We start from the raw sequence: 16431 nt of genomic DNA, 5'->3' as shown, positions 1-16431 counted from the left end.
GCTCTCAGTATTCTCTCTAGTCACAGTTAATTTTTAATGAAGTCAATTTTTATAATTTTTTTAAAATAAAAACCGTTAAAAAATAAAGTAAAATAATATTCTAAATTTAAAAGATTCGCAGCTTCTGAGAAAACTTCCATGATAGCGTACAAATAAAACAATAATGAAATAATATTTATTAAAATCTTAAAGATAAAAAGTGTAGAAAAAAATAGAGAAAGAAAAATGACTTAAAATTGTTAAAATGGATAATATCTGTTTCTTTTTCTTTCTGCTGTGATTTATGATGATTACTGATGTGTCACATATGTAATAATCACGCGGCTTAGCAGCCATGGACACCGTCGCCCGGGCAACTGGAATAAATTCTGTAAACACAGAGATAGGTATTGTCGTGTCCAGGGGATTGCATGAAAAAAAATCGCTCAACAACCGGAGGTCTTCTGTTCGACGTGTGCACGAAGATGTGAATGTGCCGCGTTCGCCTAAAAGAATATACCTCGGACGAAAGTCTATCATCATTCCGGGCTTGTGTTTTCGAAATTCTGCCGCCAAAGCTACGACAATGTCAGAAAAAAAGGCCGGAGAGAAAGTCTCTGAGATTGACGCGCACATCAGCAAACAATATGACATCGTGCGACGCCTCGGTAAAGGGGTAATGTCAATTTTTAGGTTTTTTACATTCTTTTGAATCGTACGCAAAGTTTCACGCCAAAAATAAGGAGAAAGGTTATCACATATTGGTGACCGGTCGTTAACCGATCAGGTTAAAGAAAGAGAGAGAAAAAACTGTCCTGAAACATTGCGCTCTCTTTCTAACATCTGAATAAATCACACCATCTTGTAAATTGAATCGGAAGTACAGATTCCAACTTGAAATTGAATTGTAAAGTGTGATATAATTTACTTGTTCCGTGACATCAAAATAAATTATTTTATTTTTGATAAAAATCTACAAATAAATTAAATAAGTTTAACATGGGTCGTGTACAGCAACATGTTTAGTAGAAACTAAAATAATATTTTTAGTAGAAACAAAATAATTTTTTTTTGTAATTTTCAATACATAGGCTTACGGCATTGTGTGGAAGGCAATCGAGAAGAAAAAGAAGGAAACTGTCGCGGTGAAGAAGATCTTTGATGCTTTCAGAAATCAGACGGATGCACAGCGCACATTTCGCGAGATTATATTTTTGTTGTCGTTTGCAAATCACGAGAACATCATAAAGCTGATCGGATTGCACAAAGCGGACAACGACCGAGATATTTATCTTGTTTTCGAGTATATGGGTGAGTTTTGCTCGGTCCAAAGAAGAATTCGCACACAAAGGTCATGTCAAATGCGCCGATTCTCAGACTTTTGGCTTGAAACACGTTTCGGCCCGTTTCTCCAGAAACCGATCTTCACAACGTCATTAAGCGGGGCAATATCCTCAAGGACATCCACAAGGTCTTCATCATGTACCAACTTTTCAAAGCGATCAAGTACATACACTCAGGCAACGTCATTCACAGAGACTTGAAGGTGATATCGAGTCTTGCACTCTCTGACAATTACAAAGTTTATTTTTGTTTTGCACAAATTTCTAAATTTTTTATAAAAAAGGTCTTCGAGAAATTTTGTGTATAAATTTTAATAAAGCAAAGGTTTTTTTTTTAGGTAATTACATATTTTCTAATATTATAGCTTGTCCATTAAATCTTTATCTGATCAGAGAATTTTCCCAATACATTAAGTTTGCACCGTTCTTTTATAGCCGTCCAATGTGCTTCTGAATGCACAATGTCATTGCAAGATCGCGGATTTCGGATTAGCGCGTTCGGTAACGCAAAACGGTGAGAATGACGGCGATGCCGGAAGTGATCCAACACTGACGGACTACGTCGCCACACGTTGGTATCGCGCGCCAGAAATTCTCATAGCTTCAAAGAGGTATATTTATTTGACCTGCAGTCCTCTCAATTCTTTTCTGGAAGTAAACAAGAGAACACAACGATATTAACAATAATACGAATGTTCTTAGATACACAAAGGGAATAGATATGTGGTCCTTAGGTTGTATTCTCGGTGAAATGCTACTCGGAAAACCGTTGTTTCCTGGTTCGTCAACAATAAACCAGGTGGAAAGAATAATGGCGACTCTGCCCCCGCCAACGGACGAAGGTGACCCTTCTGTGACACCAAAAGAGAAGAGAACGAGAAAAAAAATACAATTAAATTTTCTCTTCTCGATTATTTTTTTTCAGATTTAATGTCAGTCAGCGCTGGTTACGGAACCAATTTATTAGAGAAGACACCCAGTGGACCCAGACGTAGTCTGAGAGATCTGTTGCCGGAGGTGTCGGAGAAAGCTTTAAATCTTATCAGCAATTTGATAGTTTTCAATCCCACGCAACGACTCACGGCCGTCGAAGCATTGGAACATCCGTATGTTGCCGAGTAAGTTTATTTATCACAATATTGAAGATGATAAGTAAGTTGAAAATTAATTACAAATTTATTTTTATTTTTTTTTCTATGAAATATCAATCTATATGAATTTGAATTCCAATTCACCCATTTTTTTCTAATAGTCAATCTTTACAATTAATTATTTGTATAAACGTGCGTACACATAAAATATAAATAAACATAATTTTTCATAGCGTGTTCAATTTCCAGTAAGCTTTTATTTTTCTGAACCTTGAAATGTAAAGAATGTATCATTATGTTGTCGTGTTCTGCGCGCATTCAATTCGCGTCTGTAATTTTACTTGATGTTTTATTGCACGAAACAGATATCTCATGCAGACTAGTGCAGGAATCTTTTAGTTTTATACTCTGTCATATTCGTAAAACTATCATTTGCATACAAATATACAGAATACGTTAATTTTCAATAATAAGGAAAATAAAGAGATTTCGTTGAAAAATAGATACGATTTTGATATTTCTCTACATTTTCAAATTTTTTTCGCGAAAAATGTTTTACACGTATACAATTTCACTAAAATTTTTATAATTTTTTAATCAAAAAATTTTGAGAGAAGAAAACACAAAAATCATTAAAATTAGTTTTAAAATCAAAATGTGCAAAAGGCAGGCGATTTGTAAATGGCAATCTGAAATGTAGAGAGAATTTCTCTTTATGACAGTTTTCATAGAAGAGGAAATGAGCCGGAAAAAGGTTCTAGCGTCGTGCCATTATTAAGTGACGATGTGCAGCTCTCCGTCGACGAATACAGAAATAAACTTTACGCATTAATGGATGAGAATCATCGAAAACATAAAAATTTGTAAGCATATTTAAATTTTTTATTCACAGCTAAATTTAAAATATAAAGAATATAACATAGATAAATCGCTCAATATATTTTCATATCTCGTTTATTAACAACTTTTGCAGATCAAAGTCCAGATTACGGCGACTATCTGAAAGAATGAAAAGCGAGAGCAGTAAAAATGCTCCGAGAATTGGTCAAGGTGATACTGTTGTCGGTAAGAAAAATATATAAAAAATATATATAAGAATCAAAATTTTATATATATAAACAGTTTATATTTCTTATTTTATTTTATTTTATTTTCAGCATGTCCGTCGTTACCAAATAGAAAGATAAAGTCGTCCCAAGGCGATAATACTACAAAAACAAGAACAATAAACACCAAAGAAGCACCTATGCAGGAGACCTTCACAAATTCTCGACATCATGGTAAAGATTTTATAACAATGATGTGAATGTCAGTTTTATTCTAAATCTCCACGCATTCGCGATTGATTTACAGTTAGAAACGTGTCAACTCAGTACACCAACAGTAACTTGATGAATGGTAACGTGGGAAACATACCACCCGCAACGGTCAAAAGTTGTTTTTATCTTAATCAGCAGCATTCGCAGTTGTCTAAATCTCAGCGTTCCATACAATCGGATCAAATGGCAACGGTGAGCATAAAATTGTTTATTTGTTTTATTTATTTCTTTCTCCTTGTATTCGCTTTTTTCGCGCGTCACTAGCCTTCTGCTTACATTACGAAGATAAACGGACAATTCTATTATTACAGGCTACATGTCGCGTGGGATTTACGTTTAGGTACTGTAACTATTTATCTGTACATCTCTCATTTAGCGGATTGTACGCAACTCTATAATTTCAGCACGTCGCATTGCAATTAGTCGCTTTCAAACAATTAAAAAGTCATGCAATTAGCTATATGTATTGCTGATCTATTATTGCAATAATGTTAGTATATATATAAGTTAGTATATAAATTTCTAGAAGATGTTTAATTTCACTGATAATAGACGAATGCAATCTTAGTTCTCGATAAGTTTCTTATCTCATCTGCTTTTTTCGCATTCGTGAATAAACACGTTATATCAAAACTGCAATTGATGCAACGCGTATGTCATCAAGTGCATCTGATATTTATGTTATTCCCGGAATTGAATATTTCAATTGTAGCACTGCGCCGGAAGGAAATCGAACCAATTAGCTGGACCAACACGTACCAAACTACGCAGATCTTGCAGGCAACAGAGCGTCACTCAAGCACCAATGCCCTTCACATTTGCGTCAGCTAATTGTTGCGGTGATGATCGTCGGCCTAAAACGATGCCGGCGAAGTCGATCCGAATCAATGACAGTCCAAAGATGATCAAGCAAGCTGCGAGTAACGTCACGAAGCATTTCGTCAGGACCAGAGGAGAGTGTCGAATGAGCAGTCCCGAATCGTCGCATCTAAGTCATCAGCAAGCCATTCGCAACTATTTAAATCAAACGATGCCGGTGACGGTAGAGCAACAATCACAGACGCGGTATCGCACATCGTATCAGAGCAAAAGCAACTTCATCGACAGAACGTGTACCGCTGTCGATACCGGGAATCGTGTCAGAAGCGCAGCGCCGCGTAATCAAGCGAACAGAACGAGACACAGTTTTGACGGCAGCTGCATTGCTCAAAGAAAGTCATCAACGATACACCACGACAAATCAAAGTTTCTGGACAGTTACAATCAGAACCATGGCGTGATAGCCGCGTCGGTTTACAAGGATCTTTGTAACGGGACTATAGGATGGTAGGCGTGCTTTGCGGAGGATGAGGACGAGAACGGGATACTAGCGCGACGATCGCTTTCTTTGAGGGGATTTATGCAACGGGCAAAGCGTATATCCCTCAAAGTTTCAAGTATGAGTTTTTTTTTTTTTTTTTCAGAAAAATGATAATCGGGAAACGATTTCTTTGTGAATGCAACTGAGATATTCCGGTGACTTTTACTCACGACAATTTGCTGAATGAAAATGTAAAGAATATTTTGTTGTAATGACATTTTTAATATTTTTCTTCTATAAATTCTTCCGAATCGGTCTATATTTTGGTAAACAAATTATTATCTACCAAATGTGTTTGTTTTATAATTTTATGCGTGGAATGCAAATGAGATAATTTTTGTTTTTGAAACAAGATAATTGACAAAACACTGCTATTAATCAAAATATTTTCGCGATAAAAAAGAAGCGGTCGTCGTGGGTTTTTTCCGAGAGTTCATCTCGTTCATCCTCACGCTTGTTCATTTTCACGCAGGAAGCGCCGTCTCGCTCAATTGACGCAAGATTCGTAAGTAAATAAGCAAATATATTGCACTATATAAGCGAATTAATAAGCAATGCTCGCACGTTCGATACTTCGAGTTCTCACGGGGATGAAATCGATAGGAACGTCAATCGAACAAACAATCGCAAAACTCTTAAAGTTTGAAAATTATTATAAATATACTCTTTTATACAACTACCTCAACTTTTTATATCAACGTTGAAAATAGGAAAAAAAAAAAATTAGAGAAAGAGGTAAGCGCCTTAAAACGGTTCTCGTTCAAAAATGCGACAATAAAAAACAGCTTTGATAGAGGGTAAAAATTTTTTTCCGATAAAAACACGGAAAAAAAATGTTTAAGTAGTAAACTAAGGAGAGACAGACGAAGTATGAGGAGTAAAAATCGCAGTAATTAGAGAGGAATCACTCTCTGGGAATTCGAAGAGCACGTACAAGCGTAGAAAAGAAACACGTAAAAAATTACACAAATGCAAATCGATTCATGCGGTAACACGCATTTTTCTATGACGTTTTATTTGTACGATGCGGATATATGGAGTACATTTGATACACGCGATACGATATACATATCAACCGTGTATCCGTCGTCGATTTAATGTACAAATCTCATTGTATCATATTTGTGTCGCGGCACTTTTGTGCGGCGACGCTCGACAGCGTTCGGACTCGTGTATACTGTACGTATCGTAAGAATAAACTTTTAATAAAGACAGGGGGAACGGTGTCCGTGTTTTTTTTTTTTTTTCAATTAGAAGATTGAATTGAGACCGTATGAATTAACCTTGTTAATATATGATTTACGATTGATCTCACACATTTAATTTATATACATACAACACATGTGGTTTTTGTGCGCGTATAAAGATTTATTGAGCATTCTCTTGATCCCGGCGTTATCCCGGCAATCATTCATCAGATGTTGGCTGTGTGAAGAATGACCAGATACGTAGTTATGCCAGAGGCTATCTGCAAAAAAAAATAACGAATCGTCAGAGTTATTCCCGAAAATGTTCCACACGCGGCCAAAATATTTTTCTCGAGCCTTACCGTGAGAAGCAACGGAAGATCGATGCGTATGATTCCGAAGAGAGCAAAAAAGTGCACTTGCCGTAGGTGAAAGTACGTCACAGCTTCCACGCTGCAATCCTGCCGTCATTTAACGGTCTTTATTTTTTTTTTTTTTTACCGAAGTAATTTTACATGAAAAAAATAAGTGAGAGACAAACGGAGTGAAATTTTACTTTCTTCTTTTCTTTTAAATTCGAACTTATTATGTACGCTGAAAATTTTATTTTACCTGTATGAAATTTCGTTTCGCGAGTATGGCCGATGACGGCATGAAGGCGATCATACCGACGCGATTAGCCTTCGAGAGAGAAAAAAATAATATTAGTCACAATCGAAGATAGCGGGAGATTCATGTTTTGTTTTCAACATGGATCTACCTGAGCCGCGGTCGCGTGACAGGTGATGGTAATGATGAGCAAATTTGTCACGCAAGCGGATACTAGTAACACCTCCCTCAGCATTAACAGAGGAAATGAAATCGTCTCGCCTTCGTTGATCGTGTAGAGACGCGTTAGAGTATTGAAGGACATACAAGAGAGCCAGAGCAGAAGCTGCACCCCGTACACGGAATTTATCATCTCGGTCGCGTTGGCGAGACACGAGTGCAACCACCACACCTCTTGTAAGCGAAAGTGTCTGCTTGACCGATCTATTACCGTCATGATTTTTCCATCTGTTCGAACACACATTACGTTTTGAATCAAATTCGCAATCAATTGCGAGCTGATTGATTATCTTCGATCGTTGGAAACGATTTTGCTAATGATTTCGCTCTTAATATCAATCATTGTTCTGGTTTTGCGACGTCTGTAAAAAAAAAATTCTCTTCTTAATCAACGTACGCGAGAGATCTTTTTACGGATATCGGAGCGTATGAGTTATGATTCCTGATAATTTTATTAGACGTTCGGCAAAGTTTATTTTCGTTATTTCATATCGAGTGATCTATCTGTATGTCCTTAAAACGAGCCGTAGGTCAACATCACTGATATTTATTTGTCGGGAACTTCCATCCTCGGACACACGATCGGTATCTTCATCATCGACTAAGCCGGGTGGGAAAGCACGCCTTGATACACGCCCCGCAATAATAACGGCCGATGAATGTTTGCGGAAGGACAGAAAGAAAAATAGCAAGTGCGGAATAATATATATAGTTGATGTAAAACGTCATATTTTACTACTGCGTTTTAATAAAATTAGATCGTATAAATTTTTTTTCAGAAAATCACAGAGGAGAGAAATGATCATTTACGCGTAATGGTAAATAAATTGGCTCACCTTTGGGTAACAGCAATATATCACAAAGACGACGAAATCTCTCGTACAGGAGGAATGAAAAACTCGCGAACATCAATAGCTGCATCGATATCGTCGAATTAACGTAGGCGTAAGTTACAGCATTGAACACAGCGTCTTCAGGCTCGACACTAGAAATGACAAAGTTACAAATAATGGTCATTACGAGAGAAAGAGAGAGAATCGTTCAGGTACAAAAAATTGACTCATATTTTCTAATAACTATAACATGCTATTCTCTTTTAACTCTTTTTTGTTTTAACTCTCTTTTCATCACTACTCATATTTCGAAATTCATACATTTTTCGTATAAAAGTTCTTTATTCCATTATTCGCTTATATGTAAAATAAACGTAAAATATGCTCACCGAAACGTTATGTATCCAACTATTGACCAATACAACAAAGTAACAAAAGTCAGAGCCCCGCAAATGTAAGACACTCGGTAAACGGTTTTCGTCTCTTTTTCGTATCGCGTCGCTCGATCGAAGACGCGTAAGTGCGACATCGCGGTTTGTATTTTCCAGTTGCACCACACCTTCATGATAATGTCACTTAGAACACAGGCGTACGAGAGGACCGTTCTCACCACGGTGAGCGTGAGCAATCTCGGCTCGAGCATATTGTCCATCCGAAGCATGTAAAAACTGTATAAGCAGAGACCCGCGTAAAGCAACGCGAACAGAACCGAATAAACGATGCTGTATTTCATCATGGTGATGTCTTCTTCACTGACGGAGTAAAATCCGACCCCGAACAATCTGGCGGTGTACAACAGCGGTCGTATATCATTCAGAGACACCATTGTGTCATCTGGATCTTGAGAAGACGTCGAAGTTTTTGCAAAGAAATGTAAGTATGTGATTCTCTGGAAAAGCCGAGAGAGATCACGATCGGTGTAAGATCTTCAGAGTAGAAAAACAATGTACAAAAGATACGTTGCCGTATTTTTACATCATATACGAAACAGTGGAAAAAAAAGAAATATAGAAAATATATACATATAAAGTTGAACACAGATTTTTTAAATGAAACAAAAGATATGTCTTAAAAAAAAACTAGAATACACGTATAAGATTAAAAACGAACATAATTAATTTTTTATATGAATCAACATCGAGTTCTTTTTTTGTACGTGACACATGCAACGCAAACGGAATAAACATTTCACGGAGATCAGAAATGGTTTTCATACTCGTAGCACTTTGTGTCGTTTCGCGACTCGAAATAAACCGAATTATAGCAGTTACGTTCGATCAAAGCGACCGCCTAGATTCGTCGAACAGAGTGGGTTCAAATTGCCGCGCAATTGCAAAACTCGGAGAGAACTATCGTAAAACTCACTCCGTGAGAGTGCTCGCCATCAAAGCGAACGTACATACTACTGCCGGGACATAAACCAAGTTTCTCCCCTTAGCCTTAGTTTTAATGACGACGTCAGTAAGATAAATGAAGAGCGCGAGGGATAGATGCGTGACCCTCTCTTGGTTTTTTTAAAATACTTTTTCTCTCTCTTCTCACGATGCTAATCTACGACTGACAATGCAAATATAATTATAACGCGCGAAGCGTTAATTAACAACCGCCGTCGCAAGGATATCCGAAAGTTCGACGGACAGACTGATATTGAAGGCAGTTGACTGCTTTCTGTCCATTACGATGACGATCCTGCGAACGATTATTTACCCACCCCTTTGCGAGAAGGGGGAAAAAATAATCGGCGCAATCGTGAAGAGTCAGCCACGTTGAACGTCACATTTCTCGTGACATTACTACATGCGATTAGGATCAGATGCTAAGTGTTCCGAGATTAACGAGTCACAATGGAAAAAAAATTGCAGCAATCTTGAACACGTTGCGGAAAAAGATGAGAGGATACGTGACGATATAACATTATCTAGAATTATAAATAATAAGTTACTGTTGGATGTCAGATTGTTCTAATATCAGGAAAGAGATATATTTAATATTGAAAAAAAAGAGAGAGAGAGAAAGAGAGAGACAGAAAGTGAAATCACGTGCAAGCGCAAAATATATTTATATATTTATATATTATATATATTTTTAGAATTGCAATGAATATGAATATACATATTTTTAATATTTATGTCGCTTTTCACGTCGCGTGAATAGAAAAAAAAATATCTATCACCTATAAGAGATTTGGCACGTACGTGGTAATTTGAAAAAGAAAATTTCTACATGTAAAAACTATATGCACGTCAATTTTAATTTAATTCTGTAAACCTCGGACATTAAGGTCCGAGCGATTCTTGAAAATGAGATATTTATTAACTATTTAGTGGAAAAGTTTCTAAAAATTAAAAAATACATTTTCTTAATGTAGCATGTTGAACAAAGCCCCATGAATGTTTACAGAATTTATCCAACGTTTTAACTAATAAAAAAATCGCATCAGACATAAATGTCCAGGACTTACAGGATACGTACCTAAAAAACGTTTTTTTTTTTACAGTATTAGGGTTAAGGACGTGGTGAATTGAGAGTATGTTAGTTGAAATGGCTATGCGTTAAACGGGGTCTCTCCTAATAGGTCACGGTGACATCGGTCAAATAAAGAAATGTCAATTAATCTTTCCGTTTATGGCGTAGATAAACGCTTAGATCGAAATAGAGAAGTGTCATTCACATTGTAGTTACGGTTGCGTGTATCATTAGCGTTTGATAAAAATATTTGATCGAAGAAAATATTTGTTTTCTAACGTAGAATCGCAGACATATATTGTGCATTGTACGTATAAAACACATCTTTCCTATAAAGACAAACGTATTCTTTTGAGGAAGACAAGCGTGTACTTTTTTTCTTCGTTACTTTATTTTACGAGGAACAAACGCGACGTTATCGTATTGCTTATTTAATGACTCAAAGTAGATCTTGTTTCTGCGCAAACTACTAACAATAAAATTCTCCATCATAGTGTAGATACGTCGTAAATACTGCTCTTTCCATGTTAATTTTAAGAATTATTTATCATCTTGTGTGTACTCTCTCTCTCTCCTAGTTGACTTCAAGATAACTTCTATCGCGCGATAGCACTGTTTATATATTTACCATTCATTGACGAAAATAATAGAGATGAAGAATTTCTTATCTCTTATCTTTCTCCTCCTTATCTTTATTTTTCTTCTTTATATCTGTATATCTATAAAAAAAAACTACAATTTTACTGTTTAAAATTTTTCTTTCTACGTAAACTGTTAACAAAAATAAACAAACCTCTCTCTCTCCTTTCTTTTTCAGTCGATACAAAAATCATTCCGTCTGTTTCTCTTGAATTGACTAATAAACAAGAAATGACTCCTGTGTGTAGACTTGTGTCGCTAATTGAAAAGCATCATAAAATGCGTACATTTGATTTAATTGTGGACATGCGCCAGACAGCAATTTTATTGACAGACATGGATGACATCCGCCGGTTGATAATGTCAGCCGCCACTTGGTCGTTTGTCGCTAATATATCCGGTCGATGTTGCAGGTTGCAGTTAACGCGGAGCGTAATGGACAGAGCGAGCTCGTTGAGCGACGTTTGTCGCGCAGCCCCGAAGAAGTATGGCGACGTGGGAGAGCGACAAGTTTCAGGACGACGGGAATGCCGACGATATAGATGACAATTTCGACAATATCCTCGTAACGCACGATCTACAGGACTGTCTGGATGACAGTCTGGACCTGTCGAGCTTTGAGAAGGTTTACGAGCAGAGCGCGGTGTTTGATTACGAAAAGTACAACGACGACGACGACGCGCGCGATGTTGCTATCAACGAGAAGCTATCCGCCGCCGATGACAACACGACCGGGTGAGTTTTGCAACTTTGAGAAAGTTTTTCGCGACAATCTCGATCTTGCGTTCCTGTTTTCTTATCGCGCTCGTTCTAACGCGTTGTTTTGTCGCTTTTGCGACTGGATACGCGAGATAAATCGTATCGTGATATTTTCGATCGCACGCTCGTCGGCATTCTTCGCCCCCTCCTTATAAGGCTATAACGAGTTTTGAAACAAGAGCCTTTACAAATTTTGTAAATTGTCTGAGAAAAAACGTTGCTCGCGGGAACAACGTGCGTTGACATTTAAGTGGCTGATACATTTTGTTGTGTATGTTTGTGAAAACTTTCGTATTTTGGCCGCAATATATGCGTGACAATTTTAAAATAAATAAGTCTTATATATATACACATCTATGTCATACAAGCATGTTGCCATAATATAACACACTATTATAACAACAAAAGATATTGTAATCTTTTTGTTCCATTTGAAACTTATATTCATAAAATAAATAATATTGTTTTAAGTGTTTGCACTTGAATAATTTATGTGAATGTTATTGTTCAAAAAAGTACATTATTTCTGTTCATTGTGATAGTATTTGTTATTATTGTTGGCAATCTGATATTTCTATATTCTGCTGTTGCTGCAATCGGGACAGGTGCGGAGTTTGTTACAAATTTAGATTTCGTAATATCCATACAGCAATAAAAGTGACAATCTCGATATTCTTGCATATATATATATATATGTACCAAAAGAGGAAAATATTGCATGTATAAATAATTTAAAGGAATAAATTAAACCAAAAAGAGAACTTTTTTTTTAAAAATATGTAAATTTTAAAAATATGTGTATTTCTAGACTTGCTCATCACACAATCAGCCCAGAAAAATTTTATATGCGAATTCATCAAGAACAGGATAATGCAGTATCTGAAGATCATGCAACTCCCAATAAAATTGAGAGTATGGATGCGGATACCAATCAGAAGCATATAAATCGCTACAACTGTCAATATAAAGGTTGCATCAGAACATATAGCACTATTGGAAATTTACGCACTCACATGAAAACACATAAAGGTAAGATATTTTGTAGGTAAATGAGTTTTTTTTTTTTTTTCAATGAGAATAAACTTAATTTTTTGTGATTTATATAATATGTGTTATAAAATTGAAATAGAATTTTGATAATAAAATATTTTTGTATGCTATAATTGAAAACATACACCATGAGACAAAACTTATTAACATTATCCTGAATTTTTCACACATGTATATTTTTTATTTTATAAAGATAGTAAAAAATATTTGCGAAAAGTTTTAGTTTATGTTCAAGTTTATTGTATATTTGTTTAGGTTTGTCAAAATATTTTTGTTCTTTCAGTAGTTTTGCTAGCACTCTTTTATCATTGTTTATCATTTATAATTGGCTCATATTATTAAGACATGTGCTTTGCATGTTTATGCTTGTCTAAAATATGCAACTTAATCCATGTGTTGTCGTACTAACATGTGTCTGTTTTCGCATATTCGCGGGATAAAAGAAGCCAGGTAAGTTTAAAAATGTATCACATATGTGTTTTGATGTTAGCAGTGATATTACAGTTGTATAGTCTTGCTGCAACTTGATATATATATAAAGTCGTCAGTGCTGGTATAAAGAAAACGCTTCGAACTGCATGGCTTTCAGATACTGCAAGAGATAGGTAGTCCTGCAATCTTTTTATATGCGGAGGGAATTCTCAAAACTTTCAGGCGAGTATCGATTTAAATGCGCAGAGCCGAGTTGCGGCAAGGCCTTTCTCACGTCCTACAGCCTAAAGATCCACATTAGGGTACACACAAAAGTAAAACCATTCGAATGCAACCACAAAGGCTGCGAGAAAGCGTTCAATACCCTTTACAGACTGAGAGCTCATCAGAGACTCCACAGCGGCAACACATTCAACTGCGAAGAGACTGGATGCGTTAAATTCTTCACTACTCTAAGCGATCTCAAGAAACATATACGTACTCATACTCAAGAAAGACCGTACAAGTATGTCTTTCGGTACTTTCTATGATATAAAAAAAAAGACATTACAAATTTATATTTTCTTGCATAAATACATTAAAGAAAAGAAACAATCCCAAAATATAAAACTCAATTAGTGATGCCACTTGAAAACTATTACACGTCAGATTTATTTTACAATTTAGAACTATTTAGGATTTCCTCATTTTTTTTTTAATTGTTCTTTTCAAGGTGCCGAGAAAAAGGTTGTGGGAAAGCCTTTACAGCTTCACATCATTTAAAAACGCACAAAAGGACACATACAGGCGAGCGGCCCTATATATGTACCTTCGAAAATTGCAAACGATGTTTTACCACTCCTCATAGTTTAAAGAGCCATATAAAAACGCACAACAAAGTTATGAATAATGAAACAGTAAGTATTAACATAAGTACAAATATATATTTTGCAGTAGAATATTCAAGGGTATATCGAGTTTTATTGTTCTCGCAATAGAAACCGAAGACCAACGGAGATGACATGGCTCAGAGACAAAAAGTGTTAACACAATTAGAATTAAAACTGATAAAAGTCAGCGACACTAATATACCATCGTCGTACGCCGTCGTACCGATATCCTCAGACCTCACGCAACATAACGGAAATATGTCGTATTTGTCCACGGAAAATGCGGCGAGACAAGTTATTTCCGCGAACGCAACGATGGATATTATGAGCAAGATGAATGCAAAACTCGATTATATTTCTACCAAAGATGCGGAAGACTCAAATAGAAACAACGACGTTGCGCTTCTCGCAACGAACATTGTTTTAAATAATAATTTTAACGAACACGCGATCGCAGACGCTTTTAATAATAACGAAGTTTATAACGACTTTAAAGTATTCAATCAAATGACTGGAGACGTGCAACACGATAATGTAACGGATATAGCCGAACATCAACGGCACAAGTCGGTTTCATTTTCTGAAGCGCGTGGCGATAGTATAGATAGGCGGGACCGATCTATCCCGATAAATTTAGAACAGAAAGTTATGCAAGAAAACTTGCGGAATACGATGACTCAGATTTCAGGAGGAACAGATTTTACGTCTAATATGAAACAGTACAAAAACAACGAATCCATCGCTTCTCCCGACGATGTATTCGCGAAACAATCTACCACAGAAGATATAACTAGTAGTGGCAGCGATGCGTTATACAGTGCCAACTGTATTACTAGTCATATTCCCGATATTATAAGTTCCTCGAATGAAACTCACCTATTTGAGACCGGAATAGAAGCTCTTTCGTTCATCGATGACGCGACCTTGCAAAATGAGCCTCTCGACGCGGTCTCGAATCACAATTTAGACGCGGACGCTACTACAAATGCGCAATACGAAGCCGTCGAACTCGCGATAGCAACGGAAGAGGAATTACCTTCACCCTGGGTAGATGTTATGGCATTGGCAACTGCTCCCGCGTTGAGAACGCAATCTTGGTCGGAATTAAACGCTTTTCCCACAGCAGTTCATTCCCTGGTCGATTTGGTAGGTCCGGAGCCTTATCCGTTAGAGATAGAGTCTCAGTCTACGGAGAATTTGAAAAATGTCAACGCGATAAATACAGAACACACTCCGGCTGACACCGAAATTGTGCAGGGCCAGAAAGCTGATTATGAGAATAAAACGGATAACGTAAAAACCAAGAAGAACAGAAATGTACTGCAAGAGATTACGGCGGATGCTGATATATGTAAGTGTGTCGATTGCAAGTGTGATAACTTGCAAAATTGTCAAAACTGCACGAACAACAGTTCCGTCGAGGAAGTTAAGAAGAAAGATACGATGAAAATTGTGAGCGACTTTGTATCCTCTCTCCAAAGTGGATGTTCCTGCAACACCGAGACCGGTGGTTGTGATTCTTGCTGTGTTGTAATTTGTCTGAAGACATTGCAGCAGCTACAAAAAGTATTTAGTAATTGTTGTAAAAATACTACTAGCGCAACTACAACCACATGTTGTAAAGAAAAATTGCTACCATCCTTGATGAATTACCAGCTAGCTAGAGAAGTCAATGAATCATAAATTTTCCTAACTTAACTAGTCATGCAAGAGAAATAACACAATTTATCTTCACTGTTAACTACTCCCATAAAGATATATGTGATTTTACACATAAGAGCTTTAAATTTGCCTTGTGGGCAATTTGTCTTCCTTTGAATATCGAAAAACAAACATTGAGAATATATGACTGTACATATATTTCATAGAAAATACGAGACAATGCGAATTCTATATATATATATGTTATATATATTTCATGCCAAATATATATTTGTAAACTCTTTTTATAAAGTTTATATGTACAAAAAATTATTGTTGCATAATTTATAATAATAAAGTATTCACAATTTTGAAATATTATTCACAGATAATGTAAAAGATTACTAGTTGACTTGTAGAGAAATCCAAGAAAAGAAGTGCATGTGTGTGATATGCAAATAGTTTTACATAAATGAAATGTGTCATAAAAACTAATATTTTATAAATAACAAGCTTCATATTTGTTTTGTAGCAAAAATAAAGAATTTTTTTTATTTAAGTCACAAACAAAAATATATGTTACTTTGTATTCAATTGATGTTTAATTTTGTTATTGAATTTATCACAAACACTTA

General features: G+C 36.1%; 3 protein-coding genes across 10 annotated transcripts; 2 read left to right on the top strand and 1 right to left on the bottom strand.

Moving 5' to 3' along the window:
- Positions 1-283: 283 nt before the first annotated feature.
- On the top strand, positions 284-6306 carry LOC109853743 (putative serine/threonine-protein kinase C05D10.2). The gene is made up of 11 exons (XM_020426127.1): positions 284-655; positions 1071-1290; positions 1395-1525; positions 1758-1933; positions 2025-2164; positions 2248-2440; positions 3136-3276; positions 3387-3478; positions 3571-3693; positions 3767-3924; positions 4445-6306. The coding sequence occupies exons 1-11, from the start codon at positions 335-337 to the stop codon at positions 5060-5062; spliced, it is 2313 nt and encodes a 770-aa protein (XP_020281716.1). The 5' UTR covers positions 284-334; the 3' UTR covers positions 5063-6306.
- A 72-nt stretch (positions 6307-6378) lies between these two features.
- Positions 6379-8959, bottom strand: LOC109853744. Of its 3 annotated transcripts, XM_020426129.1 has the most exons (6): positions 8330-8959; positions 7944-8092; positions 7040-7335; positions 6892-6960; positions 6642-6740; positions 6379-6560 (listed from the first exon to the last, which is right to left on the bottom strand). In XM_020426129.1, exons 1-6 carry the CDS (start codon positions 8764-8766, stop codon positions 6507-6509), a joined length of 1104 nt encoding a protein of 367 aa, XP_020281718.1. In that variant the 5' UTR covers positions 8767-8959; the 3' UTR covers positions 6379-6506. The 3 variants fall into 3 exon arrangements, with proteins under 3 accessions (XP_020281718.1, XP_020281717.1, XP_020281719.1); XM_020426128.1 differs by having other exon boundaries at positions 6379-6740; XM_020426130.1 differs by lacking the exon at positions 6379-6560 and having other exon boundaries at positions 6667-6758.
- Positions 8009-16340, top strand: LOC109853742 (zinc finger protein 148-like). Of its 6 annotated transcripts, none has more exons than XM_020426121.1 (6): positions 8009-8052; positions 11459-11780; positions 12613-12833; positions 13509-13791; positions 13999-14182; positions 14264-16340. In XM_020426121.1, the coding sequence occupies exons 2-6, from the start codon at positions 11533-11535 to the stop codon at positions 15836-15838; spliced, it is 2511 nt and encodes an 836-aa protein (XP_020281710.1). In that variant the 5' UTR covers positions 8009-8052; positions 11459-11532; the 3' UTR covers positions 15839-16340. The 6 variants fall into 6 exon arrangements, with proteins under 6 accessions (XP_020281710.1, XP_020281709.1, XP_020281711.1 ...); XM_020426120.1 differs by lacking the exon at positions 8009-8052 and adding an exon at positions 8741-8813; XM_020426122.1 differs by lacking the exons at positions 8009-8052; positions 11459-11780 and adding an exon at positions 11828-12075.
- Positions 16341-16431: the final 91 nt, after the last annotated feature.

The sequence above is a fragment of the Pseudomyrmex gracilis genome, unplaced genomic scaffold (assembly GCF_002006095.1).
Source record: "Pseudomyrmex gracilis isolate BER0280 unplaced genomic scaffold, ASM200609v1 scaffold_54, whole genome shotgun sequence".
In the NCBI taxonomy this organism is placed as follows: Eukaryota; Metazoa; Arthropoda; class Insecta; order Hymenoptera; family Formicidae; genus Pseudomyrmex; species Pseudomyrmex gracilis.
Note: the sequence above shows the minus strand (reverse complement) of the source record. Positions and strands in the feature narration are given on the sequence as shown.

What these genes read in the sequence shown, in the direction of transcription:
- LOC109853742 (XM_020426121.1), top strand. Translation starts at nt 11,533, where the DNA reads ATGGCGACGTGGGAGAGCGACAAGTTTCAGGACGACGGGAATGCCGAC. An exon ending in GCCGATGACAACACGACCGG is followed by an intron (nt 11,781 to 12,612) that starts GTGAGTTTTGCA and finishes GTGTATTTCTAG; the next exon opens with ACTTGCTCATCACACAATCA. An exon ending in ACTCAAGAAAGACCGTACAA is followed by an intron (nt 13,792 to 13,998) that starts GTATGTCTTTCG and finishes GTTCTTTTCAAG; the next exon opens with GTGCCGAGAAAAAGGTTGTG.
- LOC109853743 (XM_020426127.1), top strand. Translation starts at nt 335, where the DNA reads ATGGACACCGTCGCCCGGGCAACTGGAATAAATTCTGTAAACACAGAG. An exon ending in TCTTGTTTTCGAGTATATGG is followed by an intron (nt 1,291 to 1,394) that starts GTGAGTTTTGCT and finishes CCGTTTCTCCAG; the next exon opens with AAACCGATCTTCACAACGTC. An exon ending in GCCCCCGCCAACGGACGAAG is followed by an intron (nt 2,165 to 2,247) that starts GTGACCCTTCTG and finishes ATTTTTTTTCAG; the next exon opens with ATTTAATGTCAGTCAGCGCT.
- LOC109853744 (XM_020426128.1), bottom strand. Translation starts at nt 8,766, where the DNA reads ATGGTGTCTCTGAATGATATACGACCGCTGTTGTACACCGCCAGATTG. An exon ending in GTTGGATACATAACGTTTCG is followed by an intron (nt 8,093 to 8,329) that starts GTGAGCATATTT and finishes TGTCATTTCTAG; the next exon opens with TGTCGAGCCTGAAGACGCTG. An exon ending in CGAAACGAAATTTCATACAG is followed by an intron (nt 6,741 to 6,891) that starts GTAAAATAAAAT and finishes AAATGACGGCAG; the next exon opens with GATTGCAGCGTGGAAGCTGT.